The sequence below is a fragment of the Periophthalmus magnuspinnatus genome, chromosome 10, assembly GCF_009829125.3.
Source record: "Periophthalmus magnuspinnatus isolate fPerMag1 chromosome 10, fPerMag1.2.pri, whole genome shotgun sequence".
Lineage (NCBI taxonomy): Eukaryota > Metazoa > Chordata > Actinopteri > Gobiiformes > Gobiidae > Periophthalmus > Periophthalmus magnuspinnatus.
Genome location: NC_047135.1, coordinates 6350120 through 6377821, shown reverse-complemented (window position 1 = coordinate 6377821; position 27702 = coordinate 6350120). Strand labels below are relative to the sequence as shown.

The 27702-nt window shown below is 37.9% G+C and overlaps 1 protein-coding gene across 1 annotated transcript in view; it reads left to right on the top strand.

Annotated features, from left to right (window-relative positions):
- Window positions 1–831: 831 nt before the first annotated feature.
- LOC117378052 (putative methyltransferase NSUN7) overlaps window positions 832–27702 on the top strand; it is a 37207-nt gene continuing 10336 nt past the window's right edge. The window contains exons 1-8 of the mRNA XM_055225046.1: window positions 832–1090; window positions 5481–5539; window positions 7748–7878; window positions 8537–8689; window positions 9661–9844; window positions 17703–17943; window positions 18153–18296; window positions 19299–19400. Of these exons, the coding sequence (XP_055081021.1) occupies window positions 832–1090; window positions 5481–5539; window positions 7748–7878; window positions 8537–8689; window positions 9661–9844; window positions 17703–17943; window positions 18153–18296; window positions 19299–19400 (1273 nt within the window). The remainder of the gene's footprint in view (window positions 1091–5480; window positions 5540–7747; window positions 7879–8536; window positions 8690–9660; window positions 9845–17702; window positions 17944–18152; window positions 18297–19298; window positions 19401–27702) is intronic.

Below are 27702 nucleotides of genomic sequence, written 5' to 3'. Positions count from 1 at the left end.
CTGAAGCAGGAGTTCCGGGAAAAGGACGGACTTTTTCAAAGTTTGCGTCTGACACAAATGAACAAGTACGCAGGCTTCTGTGTTTTTCTTGCGGGTGTAAAACAGTCCTATGTGGTCAGCGACTACTTCAACAGCTCTCTGGAAACGGATTGGTCCTGGTTTAACCAGAAGAACTAATGCAAAGGAAAGAGAAAATACAGTGCAAAATCAAGAACATTTGTTAGGTAAGTCTGGTTTGTTTCACATTAGTGGTCAGTGTTGTGATGGATAATCTCAGGTGGCCGATGACCAACTTGTTAAAATGTTAGCCTTGATTTTAGCTTGAAATTTAGCTTATACGTATATTAGTGTGCACAGGCTATTTGACCAACATTTTTAGTTTTAGATATGTTTCATTGATACAAACTTTAAACTATAGGCTGTCATACATTTTAAATGTGCACTATGTAACTTTTCTGGTGAAGGGTCCACCACCTGCTTGTCTGCATGAAGATGTTATTGCTTTGCCTACAATGCTCCACTGTATGACATTAAACTTGTATATCTCCATAAAGACTGCAGGCGACTCCTCTAGGTAAAGTTCTAGTCAAATCTATGGAGAGGCGAGCCTGTTCACAGTGCAAATGTATGGTTTTCTTTTTTGGCAATATAAAACACCTGTAATTGATTAAATACAAGATTTACAAGTTTAATGTCATACTGTGGAACATTCTTTATTGCTTTGATATTTTCTCTGCCAGAGAAGTTACATAGTGCACCTTCAATACGATGTATTACACCTCTTTTTGAATTAACATTCCATTAATAAAAACACCTAAAAGCACTACCAAAATGATGAAACACGGTGTTACAGCTGAGATGGAGGACAACTCTGAGCACCTGGAGCGCACTGCCAGAGGCCAAACTCATGAGGGCTTCTCTGACAGAGTCTACCTTCTGGCATCAATCGTCTTCCAGAACAGTTACCTGGAGAAGCCAGCTGCTCAAAGACTGGTGAATTATGGGAAGGAAAGGGGTCTCTCTCTGCCTGAGGTCACTGATGATGAGATGCAGCGAGCAGCCTACAAATTGGCTTTTAATTCTCTCAAATGTAAGTAGTAGCATAAAGGATCATGGTGAAATCAATATTATGTTAAGGTCTCTTAGAAAATCATAATATATGTTTTTGCCATATCACCCACTGTTAATTTATAAAACATCTATCAATAATATTTCTGGTCGAGGGTTCGGCACCTGCTTGTCTCCATGGAGATGTTATTTATTTGCCTGGGATATCCAAGTATGACGTTAAATTTATCTATTTCCAAGGAGAAATCAGGTTACGCCATCAAGGTCAAGTTACAGGTCACATATGTGGAGAGGTGACTCCACTCAAGGTAATAATGCTTGTTTTTCAAGGTATCTTTTTGGCAATAGAAACACCAGTAATTGAATAAATGCAACATAGAAAAGTTTAAAGCCATACTGTGGAACACTGCATCCAAGCAAAACAATCTCATATAAACATCTCTATAGAGATAAGCAATATCCACACCAGAAATGTTACACAGTGCACCTTTAAATTAGTTATAGTCCTTTTACTCCACGCCATCAAACAACCATTTAAGGTGTTTGAGAGCAATGCCCCATCTTGTGAAAGTTAATTGACAGGGCAAATTGAAAAAAGATAAATAGGCGAAGGACAAGTGGAGTAGAGAGAGCTGCTCAGGTGATCAGGGGAACTGTGTGTGATGCTACAAATCAATCAGCCCCATGATCTCTTATCTGAGCAGGGTGCTGTATGGGTGGCTCAAGTCTCCGGGGTGTGTAATCGCCGTGGTGATAAGCGAAGGAGGAGGTTAGACGAGTCTTGATGCAGAAAGCTGTCTGGCATCGATTTAATGTGTTCCTGCGATGGAGAGGTCAGGTAGCAGGAACAGTCCCGTTGGCATGAGTGATTCTGTTCCCTGACATCAATCCTCTGAACCCGTATAAGCCTCTGGCCAATACATGCTCTTCAATTAATGCAGGACACCTCCAAATATCCATCAGCTCAACTTCCTCTCCTCTGCTGCAGTGGCCCGGGTTATGGCTGTATAGGTTACACAGAGGAGGACATTCTTTTGCACAGGATAACAACAACAGAACAGATTTTTTTTTATTTGAGGGAAACTGGCTATTGTAGAGGATGAACATCTGTCAGTGTTTACACTTTAGTTTTTACAGTTTTGTTGTAGAGTAATAATTCTTTGGAATCAAGTATCGGCAAATACTCAAAACCCAAGTATCAATATTTTTATTCAGACAGGCATATCTTTTATTTTTGTGATTTTATTTGGCTTTGAATTCATTCTAACAACTATAAGACAAATTCAAATTTATTTTATATAATAAACCTTGAATATAAAAAATGAATAATATTTTTGAATCACTTTTTCTCATCACAAAATGTTTTATCTTTTGTAATGAAACAAGTTAATATTTCCTCTCTTGTCAGCGCTGGTGGACTTTTGGAGCATATATTGATTTATTTATTTATTTATTTGAGTCCCACGTAAACATTTCCTGGCCCTCACTTCACACATGGTCACACAGACACTGCTCTGGAGTGACTTATCCCAAATCGAGCTGAGGTCAGTCGTTCACCTAAAGCAGAAATGCTTCAGCAGCAAGAAATGCACCAAGTAAATGCCACTGAGCAGTGCTATTGATCCTGTGATTTTCACTCTTATCTGCACCCAACAAAAAAGTCACTCCCTGAGCTCTGTAGTGGCAGCTGTGGACACAAACTAGTCATTAATACAAACACATTTTCATGAAAACCTTTTTGCTGGAAATAAATGCTCCAGTGCCACAAAATAGTTTCATTGCCTCCACCTCTTCCTGTATTTTTGCTCTTAACATTTTTGAAAGGGTATTCTTTGCCCTCTCTCCAAAATTCTTTTTATTACTGAATGATTGTCATTCGGATCACTGGCCTCCAGAGAATTTATGCTGCCAAGGTTTCAAATTGTGTCATGTGCTTTCCTCACCCTCTGAACAGAAAGTACTCAACAGTTTTCTTTTTACTGTGTCTCTTAGGCCTGTCAGGATAACACATTTTGAGGCATGATATATAGCTATATAGAGAAATATTGCGATGAACGATAATAAATGATAGAAAACTTATTTTTAAAGATGCTGCATCGTTAAAAGGCATGAGTTGCAGCAGATAAATGGCAGAGTGAAACAATAATTAGCGATGTAAGTTATTTATTTTACCCTCTACAGCTCAAATCTTAATAATAGCAAATGTCTCCACACTATTGTAAAGAAATTGTACACACAATAAATACTGAGCCCTAAAATACATTGCTCCAGCTTTTATATATTGAACAATAAGTCGATATAGTAATTATCCTGATGGACCTAGTGTTAGCTTAATTCTGGAGAGATTTGATTTGACATAAATTAATTATTATTTGTTGGGCTAGGCCAGGGGTGGGCAAACTTTTTGACACATGGGCCACGGGTCATGGGTTCTAAAATCTGACAGAGGGGCCGGACCAGGATATGTATATATTACATTAGAGATTTGGCCTGTAACATGTAGCAAAGCATGAATATGCAAGGCTCATTGTTCAAATTGTTTTCCAAATTCATTAGTTAAATTAATAATTAATGTATTCAATTTCAGTTAAATAAACACAGCAGAAAAACTTTGAACAAGCTTTACCCTTACCTATTTTAATACAATTTGGTTACGCTCAGAGGGCCGGATTAATAAACCCAAAGGACTGTGTGTGGCCCCCGGGCTGTAGTTTGCCCATGTCTGGGCTAGGCCATGAGTTGACTCTGATATATGACAGATATTTTCACACTAAATAATACATTTTATAATACATTTTATTTATTAGGGACCTTTCTTGACACTCAAAGTCAACAGTAAACACACACAATAACATCCAAAAGTTAAACTGTTAAAAGAATGTAGTTGAAAATGGATAATGCAGCTATGGTCTGGTGGCATTGTGGAGTAAATAGGGCAGTCTAAACAACTTGGGTTTGAGTTTGCAGCACAGGAACATGATAGATAACTTTGAGACACTTTTCTCATGTCTAAAAATCCATGCATTTAATTATTATAGCTTCTCTCAGGGCAACACAATACTAATTCAAGTTAACAGGATAAATGTACTCATACTTCATGTCTAATTGTGCAACTGTGTGATTTTATTCAGCACTGTAAAGGTGATGTAACTCTTTGGCTGTCTGACATGAGACTGTGCATTTAGTTTAGGTGCAGTGATGTGGGATATTTGGAGACACAAACTTGGCTGAGAGGAGCTGGATCCAGGTTGGACTGTTTCACAAAGCATTTGTTTAACCACAGTCACCATCACTCATTGCTTTATGCGGCACCCAAAACACAGTAATACAAACACTACGTCACTTATTAAAAAAAACAAAACAAACTATAACAATGAAATAAAAGTATTCTCTGCAATATATAGCACTACATCTAACTCATAGTTATGTCTTCAGTTAGCAATAATGCAGTAATATTTTTTGTTCAAGCCAGCCTGCTATGGGTGATTTATAGCATGTAAAGGCTATGACCTCTATAGGCCTCCAATGTGGTCTGCACTGCACTGCGTTTGTTCACTGAATGGTTATCTCCCAAGGGATTATCTTTAAGGTTTGCTGCAGTAATAACTACTATACCACACCTTACATTGCTCCCTGCACTATACACAAGATTACCTGATGTTTATGTTCACATCTTGATAAGCTCTAATGTTGGAATAATGCAGGATGTTTTACTTGCTTAAATGCGTTCAAAGGGCCCAGTTGGCAGAGATCCCAGGGGTGTGATAAGGAACCTCTAGAGGAAATGGCTTGTAGCTATAAAAATAACTACAAGCCATACATATAGTGAATAACGTTTTGTAAATGTTTTCATTCATCCTATGCTCCATAGCTCTATATGTCACTTTTTAAGATTTTCCAATAAATATCCTGCCCCCTTTGAGTGCATTTTTTAAATTCCTTCTCATACAAGATTATTACAAGATATGTATTTTTTTTTTAATCCAGACTGTGATTTTTCTTGCTGAGAAGGAGGGCCTAATTACATGGGATGATCGGGGACACTTAACCATTTGTTTGTTGCTGAATGTTGGTCGATCTACCTGTCTGTTAATGACCAATGACCGTTTCACTCTTTGATTTCCTAAGTTACTGTTGGTTAAATGTTTCCTGGCAAATCCAGAATGATATCAGGGATATCAGTCTGGTCCCCACTCACTCCATCACAAAAAGAAGTGCGTTTACTGGATTCAAGGTCAACAATTTTGCTAAGCCTTGTGAGGCGGCTGCTGTTGTGATTTTGGGCTATACAAAAATAAATTGAATTGAAACTGATTTGTGATAAACTGGTGTGATACATTTAACATTTGGCATTATTAGTTTGTGTTACTGATAACTTATCTGCATTTCTTTCTTTCTTTTTTTCTTTGCAGATCAAGAGCTACTGGAAAACATCATCCTTGACAGCAGTTTTTACCTCACACAACAACTGGTAAGTATGTTTTTTGTATATTCTACTGAAAACCAAGTCTTTATTTTTAGCATTTTGCCATCAACACTGAAAGATCCTTTAATCATTTTGACAAGTACATCTGTGTAGATTCCTGTGTCGCTCTATACAAAAACTTTATTGATTCAGTGTTTTGAGTGCAGAAGCTGGAGCACTTTTCATTCATCTTTTCATCTTTTACCTTGTGCTGTGATGCTGCCTGTGATTTCCATTTATAATGCTGGTGTCTCTTTATTCTGCTCTTCTAATCAGTATCTGTTATATTGATGCTCTGCTCTGATACATTTTATCACAAAGCTCCTTGTCTCCTCTCTAGTCCTCTTCCTAATCAATGACAATCACTCTCTTTGGATCTACCCATCTAAATGTGCTGTGTGGCAGAGCGGGCTTAACTTTGTCTCTTTTATTGCTTTTTGCAAACAAAACAGCTCATTAATTAGTCATAAAATCAAATGTTTGAATGCCCCCGAGGCAGTAGTTGGTAAATGATCTCTTAGCCTACCTCACATAAGACCAATTACAAGCTAAATGGTAAGAGTATGAGGTTTTAAATGAGCTGTCAATAAAATAACTTGTTGTTATGGGTGATATTGACAAAAACAAATGGTGGATCTATTTGGAATTTCCCAATAACAATAATCAGAAAATGTGTCTATTAGTGAAATGGCTGAGCAAGTAGGTCCCAGGTTCGACTCCTGAGCTTATCTGTGCAGAGTTTGCATGTTTCTTCGGGGCCATATCTGGTTTCTTCCAGGAACTCGGTTTTGCCTATCAACACAAAAGATGCACAATAGGTAATCCTCCAGCTAGGTGGCTCAGGATCTGAAGATGGACTCACTGCTCCTGTTTGTCTTAGCGACACTGAAGGGTAGGTCAAATGCAAAGAATGGGACTAATAAAGGATACATACACACATGTTTGTCTAATTGACTTGTAGAGACAGCAAAATGGCTGAGTGAGATTTTGCAGTGAAACTCGGAGTCTGTCTGCGTTACCGCTTCTGGCAAATGTTTACATTAACTGTGAGATGTGTGTAGTACAGTGGCGCGCACACATCACAACTGTTGTCCTTGTGAGTTACGGCCTGGGGTAAAATGAATCGGTCGTACAATGTGTTGGTGGCAGGTCGTTACTCTGCATCCTTCAGACAATAAAGCCCAGCCACAATGAGAGTCTTTAGAAGCCCGTCTCACCTCCTTTTTACACCAATGGCATCTATAAAATTCAACCTTGACAGTGAGGGGGGCAGTGAAGGGGAAAGCTATGGGTTAGATAGATACCTGTAGGTGCTTCAAAATGAATGTGAAATGACTACTTTGGTCTGAAACGATTAATCGAAATAATTGTGACTAGTCGACTGCGGAATTAATCTTAATTGTATTTTGAGCATTGTTATCTGAACTATACAGGCTCTAAAATACATGCCAAAAGACAGTGGCGTTATTAAATCAGTCATTGTTGAGTTTTTTGCCCTTTTACACTGTTACGCCATAGATAATTTAATAGTGACTCCAGTCTCTAAGGTGATCCGCTGGTATGTTTACTGTAGCCCAATAACCCACCCTGGGATTCTGTGGCTACACTAGGGAATGGTCAGAAATGTTTCCCAAATGTTGTTTTACATCCACATACTTGAGAGAGAGGGATATGCTAAATAAAGTTAACGACTTTTTTCCCTCAATTTAAACAATCTTGATTTTTTTATTCTATTTTATTTTGTCTTATTAGAAACAATATAATTTTCTTGGGCATATTAATCTCATATTAATTTCCTGTAGAGGAAAAACAAGGACTTCTAAACGTTGCAATTTCCTGATCCAAGATCCAAGATTATTTTTGATGCTTAGAAATGACTAAGTCTCAATCTTGATTAGGATTTTGTTAATTACCCAGTTCTACAGTGACTTCACCTGACCTAGAAATACGAGACATAAGAAAAAGAGTGCATATGAACTGGAGACAAATTCATATTTTACCCATGAGCTGAAATGTCAACTTCTTTAAATATGTTTTGAAAGTTTGTGTGGTATCCATCTTTCCGCTCCATTTGTCAAATAAGCTAAGCTGTTGATGCTGTGCGCCCCCATCTGCCTCTAATGCGGCTTCTGCCCTGCTGTCCTTAGGGAGCAGCGGGAAACTGGTTAAATCTGGAATTTACTAATAACTAATTATGTTTTTTTTTTAATCTAGCCAGATGATCAGATGAGCCTTGTTGTTGTCATGCTCTACGATTTTCAAGACCGAAAGTTTGTCCCGCGTGAATGTGAGAATACTGATAAAGATATAAAAGAAGTGAGAGATGTAGAGCTCCACCTCCTCAGGTAAATTATCCAATGTACATCAGACACACAAAGCTAACTATGGATATAATAAAATACTACATTTTAACTAATTTCATTTTAATTTTTCTTCAGCATGGGAATGTATTAAAGGGTAGACAAAGGTAGAGAGAGAGTGAGAGAGAGGAAAAGAGAAAGAGAACATATAATAATATAACATAACATAACATAACATACAACACAACATCAGGAAGTAGGATGAAGAACAATTATTATTTAACCTCTACCCCATTCTCTTCTAAATAAAAGACGCAAACTTAAAATCAGAATCAGTTTTATTGTCATTGTCAGTGAACACTTGCTTCGGCAGTATGGTGCAACATTAAACAAAGAATAATAATATAAACTGTGACAAAATAAAATAAAAAATTAGGGGTCAAAATGCAAAGGCAACCATTCATGGTGCCATCTTGGATCATTCAACCAATAGATCAGTGAGTTCATCAATAGAGGGACTCATGTATATTATGGTTATGGCTAATAATTTCTATGGATTATTAAAACATATTTTCTAGTTACGGTTTGCATTACTTTACTTTTTACTTTTACATGGATCCTATTTGAAATATTTTTCGTTGCCCAGAGAGTTCCAGAAGATACTGCCTAGAGCCAAACCTATTTTCTGTGTTTTCTTTTCCAGATTTAAGACCAAGTTAGCCGCCTCCCTGGCCCGCTGGAGGATCAAACATGAGCTGTTGTCCATTGAGTGTATGCTGCCGGAGAGTGTGAGGATAAAACAGGATAGAGCGAGCAGCCTCATGCTTTATGCCTGGGTCAACTCTCTGAAGAGCAGGTCAGTACAAATAGGCTCATGCAATTGAATATGTATAAGGTGCTTTGTCTAGCCACCATTTTATAGTATTCCGAAATGTGGTTATTGTAAACAAAGACAAAATGAATACAAATCGATGTAGAGTACGCCTCGACCCATATCATTTAAAATGGGATCTCGCCCAGTGCTACTACATGTTTTATGTGCAGCTGACACTCTATTAAATATCCAGACAGAGTGTTTATGTGTGATTATGTGCCCCAGTCTGCGGCCCACACAGCCTGATTCTGTTCACAGTAAATCAAGCTACCGTGGACAGATTCAATCAGCAACAACCCTCAGCCCTCTCTACCACTACAAAGGTCACCTGTCTGGACTCTGCATGTGTCCATATGGGTACAGGAATATTTTAGTATTCAGTGCATTTAGTATACAATATTTTTACAAAGCACCTAAGGTAGAGTGAGGGGGGAAGATGGGTGGGACCTGGGAGAGGTGTGTGTTTGATGGAGTCTCCTGGCATTAGAGGCGCATGATGTCACAGGCCTCTTGAAATGCAATGGCAGCATTTAACCACAGTTGGCAGCACACACTCATTTTTTGACTGTTTTAGACCACTAAACTGCAAATTAATCTACTATAAAAAAGGCAAAAAAAAAGATTACGAACTATTTAATATACAATTTACTGCTATTTAATATACAATTTGATGTAGTGTTTAGATTAGACTACTTTATTTGTTTGATTGGGACAGTGCATGTTAGTGGACAACAACAGTTAGCTTAAACTGGTGCGATCCTGTGAAAAAAAATCTCCATTGTATGATTGAAATATTCACTTGACTTGTTGACCTATAAAAAAATGTTTGACTTTTTGACTACTAAAACAATTAGTTAGTCAGCGAAGTTTAGACCCATGTTCACAGTTTATTAGTTTAGAATTGTTTTTAAAATATATATTATTTCTAAAATCTCCTCTCTGGCCTGGTCCAGTGTTGATGAGGTGCAGAGTGTGCTGGAAAGAGCCGGCTTCTCCAGGGTGAGATCAGTGGGGCAGCTGCAGGGGAAGACCTTCTGCCAAGACACACACTGTGAGGATCTACTGGTGTTCCCAACTCTAGTGAGGGCTCACCTGGAGCCCACCAGCCTGCTTAGCAACCACAAGCTCATCGTTCAGGTACATACAGCTCCCAAAGATGTCTGAACAGAAAAAGTCTAAATATTTCTCTTTGTACCGATCTTAGTATCATTTGTGGAGAATTTTATTATTGCTCGGTCTGGTAGGCACTATGATCCTAATATTGAATTTAAATTTGATACCTGTGACGATATGCTCTTTATTATGGTGAGACACTTTTGCCCACCCACTCCTCCCATTGCTCATTGCGTCTGTCAGGCTTTGATGTATGAGAGACAGGTGTATTTAACCAATAACAGTGAAAAGTAAATTTTCAGTAGCAACAGATTATTAACATATTATTATTATTAGACCTGAGCCTGGGACAACGTCCCGGCGATTCATTAAAACCACGTCCGGAGCATGGAAAATGGCAAAAATCAAGTAGTAAACACACCCCGACATGCCAGTGAGTGGTGTCAAAAATTAATTGCCGCAAAAGACCCTGAGAAAAAATAACGAAAGACGACTTGCTAGCGCCACCTCAAACTTTGATTTTCATGGGGGCAATGGGAGCCTGAGTCGGAACAAAGTCAACGTAAAAATCTGAAACTCACATAAAATAGAACATGTCGGGACATGACAAAAATGATATTATGGCCCCGCCCTAAAATGTACAGGAAGTTGGCCATATTGGATCAAACCAGGGAATGACAAAAGTGCACACCCTCACATGCAGGACATCTCCTCGCAAAGTTTTCATCATAAACACTTCAAGTTGAGCCAAATCCCACTAAACCCATGTGTGATTAAATATTATCAATTACATTTTGAATTTGACTTCGGGTGTGGTCATGGTGAATTTTCAACAAACTCGCAATTTTTTTTATTTCAATAAAATATTTCTCTTTCACACATTTTTTGCTGGGAAAACACTGATACAGCGTTTATGCACATTTGTGAGCTGAACACAATGATATGGAAATCATGGCACTATTTCACAAAATGGTTCTCTAGCGCCCTCTTCAAATTTCATTTTCAAAAATTCATAGAAGACAATTGATTTGTCGTGGACTTGTGAAAAAATTCACAGGGGCCTTATTTGTGATGGGGCACAATGTGAGAAAGTCACATGACTGTAGCTGTTATGGTTTAGGAAAAAAATAATGGGTGGAAAAAAAATGTCCATTATTATTCTTGTCGGATTGAAGTCATTTTAACGAAAACTCAATTTTATTGGACCCAAAATTCAAGGTTGGTGAAAAATGTTTTATTTTGATGTTCAAAAAGATTTACATATCAAAATGACTCAATAGCGCCACCTCAAAAATAAAGATACATTACGGCAATGAGAGACCTTTTTCATTGTAGACAAATTAAATTTGGTACAAACATGGTACATGACAAGACAAGCAAAAATGTATATTATGACTCCACCCTAAACCCTACTGGAAGTCCGCCATTGTGGGCGGAACCCCATTTTTTCAAAATGTTCACTCTCACATTTGAATTTGTATGCCGTAGATTTTCATTCAAGAAACATGCAAATTGGTCAAAATGAACTAGACCCATGTGGGATTATAGACTACTCTCTTGGATTTTTCTAAGTCATAAAATGTGGGTGTGGCCAGCCTGCAAATAAATAAGATGTTTTTCAAAGTTTTAAATGACCTGTAACTCAAACATGCAGAGTCCTATTTCCCGGCATTAATATACGTTTTGTTCAAAATCTTGTTCTGAATGCAATGATATACAATTTACATGGGTCAGACATTATATTTCTCCACAGCGCCCCCTTGAACTTTTGAATAGGACCAAAAAAATTACTTTGACATAAATATTTTAAATTCGGCATGGACATCTGGCTTGACAAACTGAACAAAAAAGCCAAAGAGAACATACCTCTATTTGCAACCATGTTAAAGTGGTAACATAATAAATGTGTCATTGAAATACATGGGGTTCAGAGTACTGGTCTTCGTTGTAGACAACACAGATGCTCTACACTAATCCAACTATGGCCTAAAATTCTTGATTGGCAAAAAAAAAAAATAATTTTCATGTGCAAAAAAATGTATGTTTCAAAATGACTCAATAGCGCCACCTCAAAAATCAAAATACATCACGGCAATGAGAGACCTTTTTCATCATAGACAAATGAAATTTGGCACAAACATAGAACATGTCAAGACAAGTAAAAAAATTTATTATGATTTCACCCTAAAGCCTACAGGATGTCGGCCATTGTGAGCGGAACCCAATTTTCAAATTTGAATTTTTTACACTGTGAATTTTCATTCAAGAAACTTGCAAATTGGACAAAATGAACTAGGCCCATGTGGGATTAGAGGCTCCTCCAACGGCTCCTCTGGGATGTAAACAGTCCGTCCTGTGATCAAACATCCATCAACGACCACAACCCCTGAAAAACAAAGTTCTATGAGCACATCTAAAGTTTGAAGTAACAGTACTGGAGTATACAGTTTTGGTCACTCGTCCCACTGTGAGGAAGTCTATAAGCGCAGATGTGTAGTACTTAGTTACATTTTAGTTTTTGAACAACCGTATCTTTACTCCTACTTAAGTAATATTTAGTTTGAAGTAACAGTCAACAAGTGACAAAAGCTTTATGTTGACGATATGAAATGATCTGAAAATTTTTGTTTCTTGCACCGCTCTTCAGTAGTAGTTTCCCCAAATACTTCATATAAATACTCTTTGCTACTTGGCAGATTTCTTGGGTTACTCTTAATCTTATTTGTACAATTTGTGGCCAACTCTACCCAATTTGCACAGACATCAAGGGAGCAACATTTGATTCTCACACTTAGCTAATAACTACTAGCAATTAACAGAATATATTTCATATTTTGTATATAAATTAAATGTCTAAATGTAGGTAAAGTAGAGTAAAAAGTAAAGTCATCTGACCTGGGACATGCTGAGAGCTGAAGTGGTTGAATTTGAGGCCCGTTGAATTCAAGTTCTGCTGAAAAACAAATTAAGAATTAGCCAAGTAGCATGATGCTCTTAGCTAGTTAGCTTAGCTTAGCTTCTCACTCCGGGTGCAGAGAGAAAATGGCAGAAAATCGGAATGTAAGGGCTTGTATATGCAACTATTAGCAACCATGGAATGTATCTGGTTACCATGACAGCGGTTAGCTTGTTTTGATTTAATTTTAGGTTTGTTGTTATGGTTTTACATGGTGAAAAGAGCGGTAAACATTGTCAATTCTCTACTCACATGTGGGTCACGATACAATCTCAGGGACTTCTGCTGGTGTATTTTTGCCTTATGTTCATTATATGCATGGTTTTATGTATTTATAGCTAAATAAATGACAATATATTTCCTTCTTTACCGTTAACAGGTATCAAAGTGGTTAAAAATAGACACCTGACTCATAACCCACATTGAGTCTAGAACAGGCCTGTCCCAATTATTATGATGTCACTTATGTTGAATAAATAGAAGCCTCACCAGGCCTGCACCTATGACTTTTCCCACTGTGAGGAAGTCTATAAGCAGAGATGTGTAGTACTCAGTTACATTTTACTTTTGGAACAACCGTATCTTTACTCCAACTTAATATTTAGTTTGAAGTAACAGTCAACAAGTGACAAAAGCTTTATGTTGACAATATGAATATGAAAAAAACTGAACATTTGTGTTTCTTGCACCGCTCCTTCAGTAGTAGTTTCCCCAAATACTTATTAGTATAAATACTCTTTGCTACTTGACAAATTTCTTGGGTTATTCCTAATCTTATTAGTACAATTTATGGCTAACTCTACCCAATTTGCACAGACATCAAGTGACAGCAACATTTGACTCACAGTTAGCTAATAACTACTAGCGTTAAACAGAATATATTAAATATTTTGTACATAAATTAAATGTCTAAATGTAGGTAAAGTATGGTGAAAATGTAAAGTCATCTGACCTGGGACATGCTGAGAGCTGAAGTAGTTGAATTTGAGGCCTGTTGATTTCAAGTTCTGCTGAAAAACAAATCAAAAATTAGCCATTTAGCTTGATGCTATTAGCTAGTTAGCTTAGCTTAGCTTGTCTCTCCGAGTGCAGAGAGAAAATGGCAGAAAATCGGAATGTAAGGGCTTATATATGCAACTATTAGCAACCATGGAATGTATCTGGTTACCATGACAGCGGTTAGCTTGTTTTGATTTAATTTTAGGATTGTTGTTATGGATTTACATGGTGAAAAGAGCGGTAAACATTGTCAATTCTCTACTCACGTGTGGGTCACTATATAATCTCAGGGACTTCTGCTGGTGTATTTTTGCCTTATGCTCATTATATGCAAGGTTTTCTTAATTTTACCTAAAGAAATGACATCATATTCCCTTCTTTATCGTTTACAGGTATCAAATAGAAGCCTCACCAGCCCTGCACCTATGACTTTTCCCACTGTGAGGAAGTCTATAAGTGCAGAACTCAGAACTCTATAAGCGCAGTACTCAGTTACATTTTAGTTTTTGAACAACCATATCTTTACTCCAACTTAATATTTAGTTTGAAGTAACAGTCAACAAGTGACAACATTTTTATGTTGACAATATGAAATGATCTGAACATTTGTGTTTCTTGCACCGCTCCTTCAGTAGTAGTTTCCCCAAATACTTCATATAAATACTCTTTGCTACTTGACAGATTTCTTGGGTTACTCTTAATCTTATTAGTCCAATTTGTGGCCAACTCTACCCAATTTGCACAGACATCAAGGGAGCAACATTTGATTCTCACAGTTAACCAATAAGTACTAGCGTTAAACAGAATATATTAAATATTTTGTACATAAATTAAATGTCTAAATGTAGGTAAAGTATGGTGAAAATGTAAAGTCATCTGACCTGGGACATGCTGAGAGCTGAAGTGGTTGAATTTGAGGCCTGTTGAATTCAAGTTCTGCTGAAAAACAAATAAAAAATTAGCCATTTAGCTTGATGCTATTAGCTATTTAGCTTAGCTTAGGTTGTGTCCCCGAGTGCAGAGAGAAAATGGCAGAAAATCGGAATGTAAGGGCTTATATATGCAACTATTAGCAACCATGGAATGTATCTGGTTACCATGACAGCGGTTAGCTTGTTTTGATTTAATTTTAGGTTTGTTGTTATGGTTTTACATGGTGAAAAGAGCGGTAAACATTGTCAATTCTCTACTCACGTGTGGGTCACTATATAATCTCAGGGACTTCTGCTGGTGTATTTTTGTCTTATGCTCATTATATGCAAGGTTTTCTTAATTTTACCTAAAGAAATGACAATATATTCCCTTCTTTATCGTTAACAGGTATCAAATAGAAGCCTCACCAGCCCTGCACCTATGACTTTTCCCACTTTGAGAAAGTCTTTAAACAGAGATATGTAGTACTCAGTTACATTTTAGTTTTTGAACAACTATATCTTTACTCCAACTTAATATTTAGTTTGAAGTAATAGTCAACAAGTGACAAAAATTTTATCTTGACAATATGAAGTGATCTGAACATTTGTGTTTCTTGCTGTGCTCCTTTAGTAGTAATTTCCCCAAATACTTCATATAAATACTCTTTGCTACTTGACAGATTTCTTGGGTTACTCTTAATCTTATTAGTACAATTTGTGGCCACCTCTACCCAATTTGCACAGACATCAAGGGAGCAACATTTGATTCTCACAGTTAGCTAATAATTACTAGCGTTAAACAGAATATATTTAATATTTTGTATATAAATTAAATGTCTAAATGTAGGTAAAGTATAGCAAAAAAGTAAAGTAATCTGACCTGGGACATGCTGAGAGCTGAAGTGGTTGAATTTGAGGCCCGTTGAATTCAAGTTCTGCTGAAAAACAAATGAAGAATTAGCCAATTAGCTTGATGCTCTTCGCTAGTTAGCTTAGCTTAGCTTCTCTCTCCGAGTGCAGAGAGAAAATGGCAGAAAATCGGAATGTAAGGGCTTATATATGCAACTATTAGCAACCATGTAATGTATCTGGTTACCATGACAGCGGTTAGCTTATCAGGCCCGAGCCTGGGACATCGTCCCGGCGAGGAACTCATTAAAACCGCGTCCAAAACCCAGAAAATGGCAAAAATCAAGTAGTAAACACGCCCCGACATGCCAGTGAGTGGTGTCAAAAATTAGAACTCGATGAGCTCTAATTGTCACCGAAGACCCTTAGAAAAAGTAACGAAAGACGCCTCCTCAAACTTTGATTATCAAGAGGCCAATGGAAGCCCGACTCGGAAAAAGTCAATGTGAAAATCTGAAACTCACATAAAAAATTGAACATGTCGGGACATGACAAAAATTATATTTTTTTTTTATTAATTTTTTTTCCATTATTAGGCCCGTGCCTGGGACAACATCCCGGTGAGGGACTCATTAAAATCAAGCAGTAAACACGCCCCAACATGGCAGTGAGTGGTATCAAAAATTAGAACTCGACGAGCTCTAATTATCACTGAAGACCCCGAGAAAAAATAACGAAAGACGACTTGGCACTTTCATTTTCATTGGGCCAATGTTCACAGAATGGCTCTCTAGCGCCCTTTTCAACTTTCATTTTCAAAAATTCATAGAAGACAATTGAGTTGTCGTGGACCTGTGAACAAATTCACAGTGGCCTTATTCGTGATGGAACACAACGTGAGAAAGTCACATGACTGTAGCTTTTATTGTTAAGGAGAAAAATAATGGGTGGAAAAAAAATGTCCATTATTATTATTATACGTACTGCTTTGAGACCATTTTTGACCCCCTGAATGTTAATGAAAAGTCAATTTTATTGGACCCAAAATTCAACTTTGGCAAAAAATTTATTATTTTGATGTTCACAAAAATTATTCTTTCAAAATGACTCAATAGCGCCACCTCAAAAATAAAAATACATTACGGCAATGAGAGAGACCTTTTTATCATAGACAAATGAGATTTGGTACAAACAGAACAACTTACAAGACAAGTAAAAAATTATATTATGACCCCACCCTAAACCCTACAGGAAGTCTCAGGAAATTTTATTCAAGAAACTTGCAAACTGGACAAATTTAACTAGACCCATGTGGGATTATAGGCAACTCATTTGAAATTTTCTACATCAAAAAATGTGATGTGGGCAACCTATAAATAAAAAAGCAATTTTTTGAAGTTTTAAATTGCGCGTAACTCAATCTCGCAGTGTCCTATTTCCCGGCATTAATGTACATTTTGTTAAAAATGTTGATCTGAATGTAATGATATACAAATTACATAGGTCAGACATTAGATTGCCACACAGTGCCCCCTTGAACTTTTGAATGAGACCCAAAAAATTATTTTGTCAAAAACATTTGAAATTTGGCATGAACATCCCTACTGCTATACTGAACAAAAAAGTTAATGAGAACATACCTCTATTTGCAACCATGTTACCGTGGTAACATAATAAATGTAAGTGGGAACGAGAGGCAAGAACTCCATGGTGCGGTCGCAAGGGGTGGCGAGGGCCTTTATCACTGCTTGCAGTTTTTATTATCATTATTATTATTAATAATAATAATAATAACCGGCAATTATTCATGAGTTTCAGCTTGCTGGTATATTCAACATTTTGGGAACTTTTTCCCATTCAATATAATATTTACTTTTAAATTATTATGCTTGCATTGGCAATTTTTTTATCAGTCAGAAACCTATGGACAGGATCGAAAACTAATAGTTGTTGGGTTAATTTGTTAAATAAATGTTAATGTAATACATTTTGTGTTTCTCCTGCATGTTACTTTTGTTTCCTCCTATATAAACACATCTCCCATTCATTCTCCAAGCTGACTGACCTTTGACTCTTTATCCACCTGTCTTTTTCCGTTCGTGGCTAATGTCCAGTGTAGTCACATTTGGATCATGCAGTCTGACACTTGACTTCTGCTCTTCAGGACAAAGCCTGCTGTCTTGGCCCAAACGCAGTGTGCCCTTTGTTACAAGAGCCTGAGACTGGAGATGTTCTTATGGCTGGATGTTTCTCTGGCCTGACAGTCGTACACACAGCTTCACTAATTGCAATGAAACTGAAATCCACCAGTAATGACAAATCCACTGTCTTTGTGTGTGTGGGAGACCGGACGGAGTCTCAGAGGGAGAAGCTACAACAGGTCGTCAATGCAATGGGCTGCAAAAGTAAGTAAAAATGCAAATGTTGTAAATAATAGCTAGCACTTTATATTGGCAGTCACCACTAATGAGCAAAGCATTTTCAGTTGGCAACAGTGACACATTTTGTAATTGTAAACACGACTTGGCATCTTCACAGCACTGAATTAAACATTGGCTTTGTAAAAAAATGTAGAGTTGTTTACTCTTTCACAAATGCACTTCTTAATGTCTAGATGTGAAACTGATACCAGTGAGCTTTCAGTCTGTGGACAGAAGCGACAACCAGTTTCAGAAAGTGCAGGTCATCCTATTAGCCCCCAAATCTTCACTGTCGTCAATCAGCAACCCGGTTGAATTTATACTGCAAGAGGATGGAGGTATGTGGCAAAACAAACAATTTTTTATTAAGTTTAATACAACTTATGTTTCAACAAGGGCAAAGAGAATTAAATAAGTTTATACACAAACTATATAACATTTTGACCACCTGTCTGCTACAAACTGCTGACGCACTATGTGTCCTGAAATAGAACGGAACAATATATGAAAATATATAATTGCATTTTTTTTCACTAGGATTGTGATTTGCAAATTATGTAGCTTTCTGTTCAGAGTGCACATTTAAAACTAACCCAGAAGCAATAACATTTGAGAGAAATATTAATTGCTAAACCAATACAAGAACCACATTCTTTTGAAAACGATTTGTGGAGGTATAAATTTCAGGACTAGCAATTACAATAAGACAGGATATTTTTATTTGCAATAGCAGACTGCAATTATTATATAGCATAATTTTCTCAGCAAAATAATAATTGCAATCTCTTCTAATTTGTGGTTCAGGCAAATGATTTCTTCCTAATTTGAAGAAATTTGTGAGGACCTTTTGATATTCAAAGGATATATTATTTTGATATGAATTGCGTTATTCCTCTAACAATGGAGGACCATTGCCATGCAAAATACTTCAAATCAAGAAGGAATCATTACACATATGAATTCAAACCATTAAAGTTGGAATTTTGAATCAATGAATCGATTGCAATCTTGCATTTCCATTTTGAAGGCTTTCTATAAAAATGTGTTCCATGTTTCTTTATTTTGCTCATTTTCAACTTGTTAAGTTTGAAAAGTAATGTTAACGGGCAAAATAGCTTATTGATATAAATCTTTATCAATAAGGTACCTTTTGGCTACATACCATTCTGATCATTTCCGCATTTGATTGCTTTGTGTAATGGCTTTGTAAAGATAATGATTAGCCTTCAAGACTCACTCAATTCTCATCAATATATGCATTAATAATGACTCTTGGTCTGTTTTTTACACAAAGACTAAATTGAGTGCAAAATCCTATTCTCTTTTCCTTCTTTTCCGAGATACGGAGCTGCTGCAGGACCTAGCTCGAGGATCCATCGCCAAGAGCAAACTGGAGTCTCTGGTTGTGCAGCAGAAGAAGGATATTGATCACGCCATGCAGTGTGAGTGTACCACCAGCTGCTTTAGACAACACAACTCCACAGCGATAACTCAGACAAGATATACAAGTCTCCACTGTGCGCACCTCTCTCCCCTCTTACTACATCAAGCTCTAGTACTTTAATTATCTTATCTTATTCATCACTAGTGACACAATTCCAAAGAGATCCACTGAGTCTTAATTATACGATCTAATGATGCTCCTTATATAGTACAGCACAGTGTGGGTATCTCCAGTATGGAAAAGAATGGTATTTGTGAATGATAATGCCGTGTTAAAATAATACAAAAAAGTGGTAGATCAACCAGTTAAAAATAGTTCATGATATAAATCTGAATTCCAATAGTTTTGATTCAACTCTAATTGAGTGATGGGCTCAGATTAATTGACTGACTTGTTTTAATACATCATTGCTTTTAATTTCAAAATAACTTCTTAACCAATGAAGAAAGTGTCAGTCAATAGTGCCGTGAAACAGCTCTATGTAACTTCTGTAAATTAGCTTTTGTCTATAAAGATGTTGAACTTATATCTCTCCCCGGAGACAAACAGGTGATACCAACAGGCCAATTTACAGATCTGTGGAGAGTTGAACACCCTCTTACAGTAAGAATGTTTTTTTTTCCAAGGTATTTTTGAGCCCAGAAATACATTAGTATGAGACAGACACATTTATGTCAAACCGCGGGACAATTCTAGGCAACATTTCCATGGAAACAAGCAGGTAGTGGACCTGCCATCGGAAGAGTTACATATTGCACCTTTGAATAGTTTTCATCTTATTAGTTGTTAAATTAAACCTTATCAGAGATCAGTATTAGTATTCTGAAGTGACTTTTTAGTCATGACATATTTTCCTCATTTACAGTTTTACAGTACAAATTTTGAAGTGCGATATACTGTATTGCTGAAGTAAATATAGACGATAAACGTTATATTGAAACCAAACCATAAAGCGGAATTATCCCCAAAAATATTCTAAATGTACAGCCAAAATGACAAAATGCAACACTCAAATAGTTAGTTTGTGTATAATGAGTCATAGAAGTTCATATTTCAATACTGTACAGCTCAAATCTCATTGTGGTACAGATAATTTACCAAATATTTCCCACTAATACAAAGAAAACTACCCATGATAAATACTAGCCTCCAAAAATGATTGTTCCATCTGTTATGTATTAAACGATAAGTCGATATAGTAATTATCGTGACAGGGCCATTTACAGTGTAAATTGTAAACAAGATAAATGTTTTTAGAAATAATACACATTAATGTCCTGCTTGAAATAGCAGCTGTAAAATAAATGTGCATTTTTATACCAGCTCTTCACAAAACATTATGTGTGCCTGGATTAAATAAAGAGAACTATGTCAAGAAGTGCATTTGACATAAAATATATTCAAAGAAAGAAACTACTGTTTCGACCCAAGCCCAGTACTTCACTGAACTTCTGCTTATAGTATCTACCTATTGAAATCTGCTTAATATAACATGCATATTACATTCATAGACCTTATGAACACAGCCAGGGAGACCCATTTTCTCTAGGTTCATAATATTTAATGCTTGTTACATCCCTCTTTATCTTTAGTCCATTTTGCGTTGTTTTCTGCCTTTCTCCATCTCTTCTTGACCAAGTTCATCAGGCAGGTGGAGTCTTCCTGATAGCCGCATTGAGAAAGCAGCTTGTGTAATCGCACTAACATTGATTGGCCCACCTCAACATTTCTGCCAGCACAGATTCCCTCCAATGGGACTGTTAATTATTAGTGGGTGTTTATCGAGTGACTGTGCGTCGATGTTTTCAGTGCACGAGGCATCTGGCCAGACAAATATTCACAAAGTCATATGCAAACTCCTCTACAGTCTATAATGCCCTCGTATCTCATTTCCACTTATCCAAAAGAGATTTTTCATTGTTTTGCTGCTGATTTAGAACACTACCCAGCAGGTTTTTATTTCAGCTCAGTCAGCCTAATTGTTTTTGACGGACTGTAATTAGTGAGCAGGAAGAAAATCAAAGCTTAAATGAATTAAATCTAGCAACCAATAGCCGCAGTAATCTTTACACCTGATGCAATCACTAAGAAAAATGTGGCATGAATACACAGTCACCTCAAGGATTAAGACAAAATTGTGAATTTTTAAAAATATATATATAATGTTGTGAAACAGGAACTTATTTTAAAAGTGTGAATCTGTATATCTGGCTTAACACTCATCTAACTTAACTGAACTACTGGTTTGAGTTCCAGTCTGACATTAAACTAGTTTATCTTGTATTTATTCAATTATAGGTGTTTTGATGCAAAAAAAAATAATACCTGGAAAAATATGCATTATTATTTTGAGCGTCATCTCCTCTCCACAAATCTGAGTTGTAACTTGGTCTGGTTAGTACGCCACCTGCTTGCCTCCATGGAGATAGGTTAGTCTGGAATATTCCTGGCAAAGCAATAACATCTCCATTGAGACAAGCAGGTAGGGGACCCTCCTTCACATAATAGTATAATAGTATAATAATAGTATAGTGCACTTTTAAACCACAATAATAACACATCTGTGGGCCAGTAGGTGGTCTATGTGGTGTATGTTTATGTAGCCCATGTGATCTTAATGTTTTGTCAATTTCACCAAAATCCTGTTTTATTTGCTAGTAAGATTGTATCAAATTGTACTTTGGGCTGTTTTTGGCAGAGGCGTTTATTTTGGCGGTACCACTGCTTCCTGTGGAATTGCGTGGTTCCCTCAGTTTCTATGAGGAAAGCAGAGGGGAGGTAAGCAGTAGATATACTCTCATGATTTACGTGTAAAATATTTGATAGAAAATTCATGTTAGTGATGTTCATACTGATGAGGTTTTTGCCATTGTTCCTGTTGGTAGAAGATGTGTGAAATAGCGTTTTATATGCAAATACAGTACTGAAAAAAATGTACTGTTAGCAAGTGAACTTGCTAGCAAGTATGGTCTCACATGTGTCTGTGGCACTTTCTGTATCTCTCTGCAGACTTGTGCTGGATTGTGAGACCTGGAGTTGGCTGTATTGTGAATTATTTATGTTTCACACAGGTATGTGGATATTAATTTGTATATCAACCCTAAATAAAATATCCTGTTTTTTATACCATTGTATTTAGTTATATTGTAAAAACACAAGAGTTGGAAAGCAGAGGGGAGATGTGTGTGGGATTGTGAGACCTGGAATTGGCTGTATTGTCATATATTTATGCTTCACACAGATATTAAATCCCCTCCTGAATGGCAAACCCCCGTGTGTGGCTCAGTTCATCTATCTACACAACACAACACAGAAGTTTGTTAGTCGGTCAGCCCAGACATGCTGGCTACAGCTGTGCCGTGACCTGGATCCACATCGCTCGGTCTGGTCCACCGTGGTTCCTGGAGCTCTGGATCAACACCAGTTTGGTCATCAGAGGTTGCTGCCGTCACATCAGGAGCCAACAAGGGGTTTAGCATTTAAGATAGAACTTTTGAAACGTTAAAAAGACATTTATGCACATAGTTGAAACATTTTACCGTTCTATTTAAAAGGTGTTTCTTCACGTTTTTTTGGTGATCTATCGGACACTGTAAAACAAAATGACATTCATTATTGATGAGGAGGAAAAGCAAAAGGTTCCCACTGAGGTATTTTCTTTTGGTATGAGTAGAGGTAGAGGGTGAGGTGGTCCTAAACTTCAGCGTGAGGTGCAGATAATGTCAATTCATTTGCTTTTTGTTGTACCTGTTTAATAGAGAATGTACCTTCCAATACTACCGTAAATTTCGGATTATAAGCCGCTACTTTTTTTCCACGCTTTGAACCCTGCGGCTTTTACAGCAGTGCGGCTTATATATGGAATTTTACTGGATAACGGACCCTGGGGGGCGCTCTCTAGCTGTAAACGTAAAAGTGAGACAGACGTGGGGAAAGATTCTGCTCTGAAGAATTCACTAGTTTTGATTTTGAACGATCATTTTGCGCATCATGAAATGGATATGATGCAGTTTTTAAGATAAAGAAACAGAAAGGAAACAGAGCAGGGGTCGGCCTTTAACACGCAAAGAGCCATTTGGACCCACTTTCCACATAAAATAAAACACTGGGAGCCGCAAATACTTTTTGACATCTAAAATGAAGATAACACTGTATAATAACAATAATGTAACGGAATAATGTAGGTTTTACTTTCACGGACAAGCCTTCTACACGTGGCAGATAAATATGGCAAAAACAACTTAAGTGCATTAAAAAAATACAACTCACCAAACCGCTGCATCATGCATCCCGCTGATTATGTGATTATGTCTACTCTACTCCGCAGTTTCTTTAAAAAAACAACAACAAAAAAACTCGTAGCGTATCATTTTATCCCAGGTGCTTATTCTCCATGTGCCAAAGCAGTTTTGAAGGTTTCATTGCCTTATTTGCTTTTCCCGTATGTTACGCAGAGCGGACTGTGCGCGTGAGTCACCTGTAGCGACAAACCCAGATTTTAAGTAGGCATTGTCTGTTAAATTTATCTTTCTTTTTCTTGGAGGTCGTAGTCTCTTCTTCTGGCTCCTCAGTTGTCCTTTTCCCCTTTGTTAAAAAGATCTCCAAAGACTTTTGTTTTGGCTCATTTTCACTCGCTTGTGGCTCTACTTTAATGCGTCGTGTCTGATGTGTTATACGTGATACGTCACCGCGGAGACAAGAGCAGATAATATACTTGCTACTACATCAAATAGATTTCTGTGGCGATTTCCAGCAGGATTTTCATGATAAATCTACGGACGAGCTTATTAGTGTGTCATTAGGGACGGGCCAAAGTTGCTCCTGACCCCTGTGCGCACAACGTCTGAAAATCAGGGCTCTTTACGCAGGACTGAGCTGTGTCTGTGTTAGTTCCCAAGCCACGCAGAGCCGCAGTATGAGGCGGAAAGAGGCGCATGCGGCTCCGGAGCCGCGAGTTGCCGACCCCTGAAATAGAGCCACTGCACGTAAGCTCGACATCAATGAATCCAACTTGGTCAATGTAAAAAGACGACAAAAGTTTTCAGAGGAAATAAAAGCAGATTTTCCGTGTTGGTGCAGCTTTATTTTCTAAACCTGCAGATGTGTTCATCCCGTGTTGTTGTCGTGTTGGTGCCAATTTTCAGGCACAGTTTAAAAAAAAGCGTGTCGGTGCACCGTCTTTCTGTGTAAATATCTCATGTTACAATATGAAAACCTGCGGCTTTTATTCAGGTGCGGCTTATATATGTACAAAATTGATTTTCTCTTCAAATTTAGCTGGTGCGGCTTATATCAAGGTGCGCTCTGTAGTCCGAAATTTACGGTAGTCTAAATGAAAATGTATTGGGTGACTCAAACCTAAACACGCTGATAACTCACATTGCTCAACAAGTAGGACACACTATAAAAGACCAGTTAAGAAGTGAAATGGGACAAAGCTTAAATGATATGCCAGCTCATGGCAGTGTGTTGCAGTCATCCAATGAACCCACTTACTTGAACTTGTCAGGTGCAAAGCCAGATGCGAGAGAGTCTCCAATTTTCAGAGGAGATGATTTGGACAAAAATACAATGTGTGAGTGGCAAGAGATGAAGTGTATTTCAAAAAGCGAGCCATACCCATTAATGAACAACACTCTTGAGATAATAATGGGCAAAGCCAAAGATGTTGTCAGAATAACTTTGCAAAGCAGTGCCTCACTGAAGCCTCAGGAAAATCCAAACGTAATATTTGACATTTTCAGGCAGCATTTCAATGATGTAACATACTCATGCATGCCAAAGGATGATTTCTACAGTACAGTCCCAGTGCCAGGTGAGGCCCCTGTCAAGTACTGACTGTACTTTAAATAAAGCCATAGATGCAGCTGAAGAGGGTCTGAAAAGGCTAGGGAGAAACATGACCGGCCCATGTCATGAAGCAGCCATGATGTTTGTAAAGGATTGCCCTGACCCCATGCTCACTGCTGTTTTCAGATACAAAGCTCCTGACAAATTGACTGCTAGTGAGGTGCAGGAGCACATTGACCATTACCAGACAGAGAGAAAAGAGCTTACCCTCTCTAAGCTTAAACATGCTCAGCTTGTCACTGTTTATGTGCAAACACCTGAGCCCAGCCCTCTTGAAACTCTTAAGTCATGCAGTCAGTTAAACAAAATGAGAGCTCTAAGTACTCCTGTAATGATGAATGTTTAAAGATGCTAGTGAGCCTTTTTGACCATGCTCTGTCCCAAAATAACCACACAGTGTCCGATCCTATCAAACCTGACTACTTCATGGAGAGTTTGTCAGTCCCTTGAACACTCCACTCTTGCACATTGCAGACAAAAGAGCTTGTATTTATAATGCTCCCAGCTAAATCACATTAAGAAAGACCCAGCTGTTAAACTAGTTAGCCTGAATTGGGCAAGAGGAGGTGTGGGCAGTGAAGATGATACCCTCAATGGTGAACTGCAACAACACTATGCCAAAGCATGTGCTGCGGCACCAGCTGGTCCTTAAGTTATAATGCAAAATACTCAAAGAGTGGGTCCCTGTGACGAACTGTTTTAAAGTCAATAACTGGAAGTTAAGGGAATGCTAGATTCGGGATCAATCGCATGTACACTCAGTGAAAAAGTGAAAAGAGTCAGAGATGAGCAAAATGGTACTTTCAGATCTTATTCTCTTGAACCGTGAGATCATGCTTGTCGGTTGTGGGGTGACATTGAGTAAGCCTAAAACTATGTATGACATTGAGATGGAGCTGTTTAGGGAAGATGTATTGTGCCAGTCATTGTAGTTCAGCAGCGGGATAATTTGATAATAGGCACTAATTTGATCAGATATTTGATGCAACCACTCAAAGTAACTAGTGATTATGTGCGTCTTGTTTCTAGTGGCAGTCTCTCCCCAGAGCACAGGCAGTTTTTGGATCTCATGGCGAACTCTACTCTGTGGCAAGGAGGTGAGCTCCCAGACAAAATAGGTCAAAACAGTCAAATTGCGGCAGTCTGTCACACTGATGGCCAGGAAGAACATCTAGTCTGGGGCTGCCGAAGCTGCCGAAAAATGTGCCCGTGTCCCCTGGCAGTACAGTCATAATCGAGCCCACCACATCCAAGGCAAAGCCACATAACATGATGGTTGGTTGCGTAGTCACTTCATCGTGGGGCGACCCTTGGGTGCCAATGAAATTGACCAATTCTTTTGACAAACCCATTACAAATGCCAAACTTGCAGATGTATCCTCATGTGTCACTGTAGAGGAGTTTGAGATTTGCCAAGCGTCATGTCTCATGCCTGAGAAGAGTTTAGATTAAAAAAAAAAAACTGAATTGTGTAGAGCTTTCTGATATAGACATTGACCAGTGCCATGCAAGCCAGAGTGATAGAGGAAAGCTTGTCTCCCTACTTGAAAGTACAACGACATCTTTTCCAGGCATCACCTCAATTGCGGTGAGGCCAAAGATTTTGTGAATCTTATCAGGCTTGAGAAGATGTTCCGTTTTCCCTGTCGCCGCATCCCACCTGCACAGGCACCAGAAACTGTGGCAAGTTCTATCTTAAATGGAGGAGCAGGACCTCATAAGGAAATCAATCAGTGAGAATGTGTCCTCGCTCGTACTTGTTTGGAAAAAGGATGGGAGTCTAAGATTATGTACTGATTTCTGGTGGTTAAATGCCAGAACATTCAAAGATGCACAGTGTTAAGTTCGGACACCTTTTTCATTTTCCCCGTGTTTCTTAATTTCCTATGTTTTTTTGACTCTGAGATGACCAGACAGTGGATTATCATGAGCCATTTTCACTATCTCTGGGCGATATGGAGTGGGATACCAATTTGCCTAACAACACTCCATTCTTCAATAGGAGAAATATTCAAAGGCATCCATTTACGCATCAACAACTCCTCCTTCAAAAAATAACCAGTGGACATACGGACCAACGACACATCAGCCATCAGCTGTTGTTTGGACAACGACAGATTGCTCAAATCTGGTAAGTCAGTCTCACAATTTACATTACGTTTAACAGTACCATTGTCTTTCACAGATTCAGAAACACCCAAAAAACTGTCAATCAGATCAACTTCGTCCGGTTCGTCCTGTTCCATTTAACGTTTTGCGGCTACACGCATAACAGCACAGGATGTGGAACACCTCCGTTTTGATCACTGACTTTTTCACTTGTCTAGTGACCACAACCTGGCACAACCGATCCTTCATGCACCTCTGAAAGGATTTCAAAGTGGGTGCTTTAACAAAATCATCTAGGTGGAACTCCATCTCCACCTAGAATCTCGAAGCCTACAATCAAA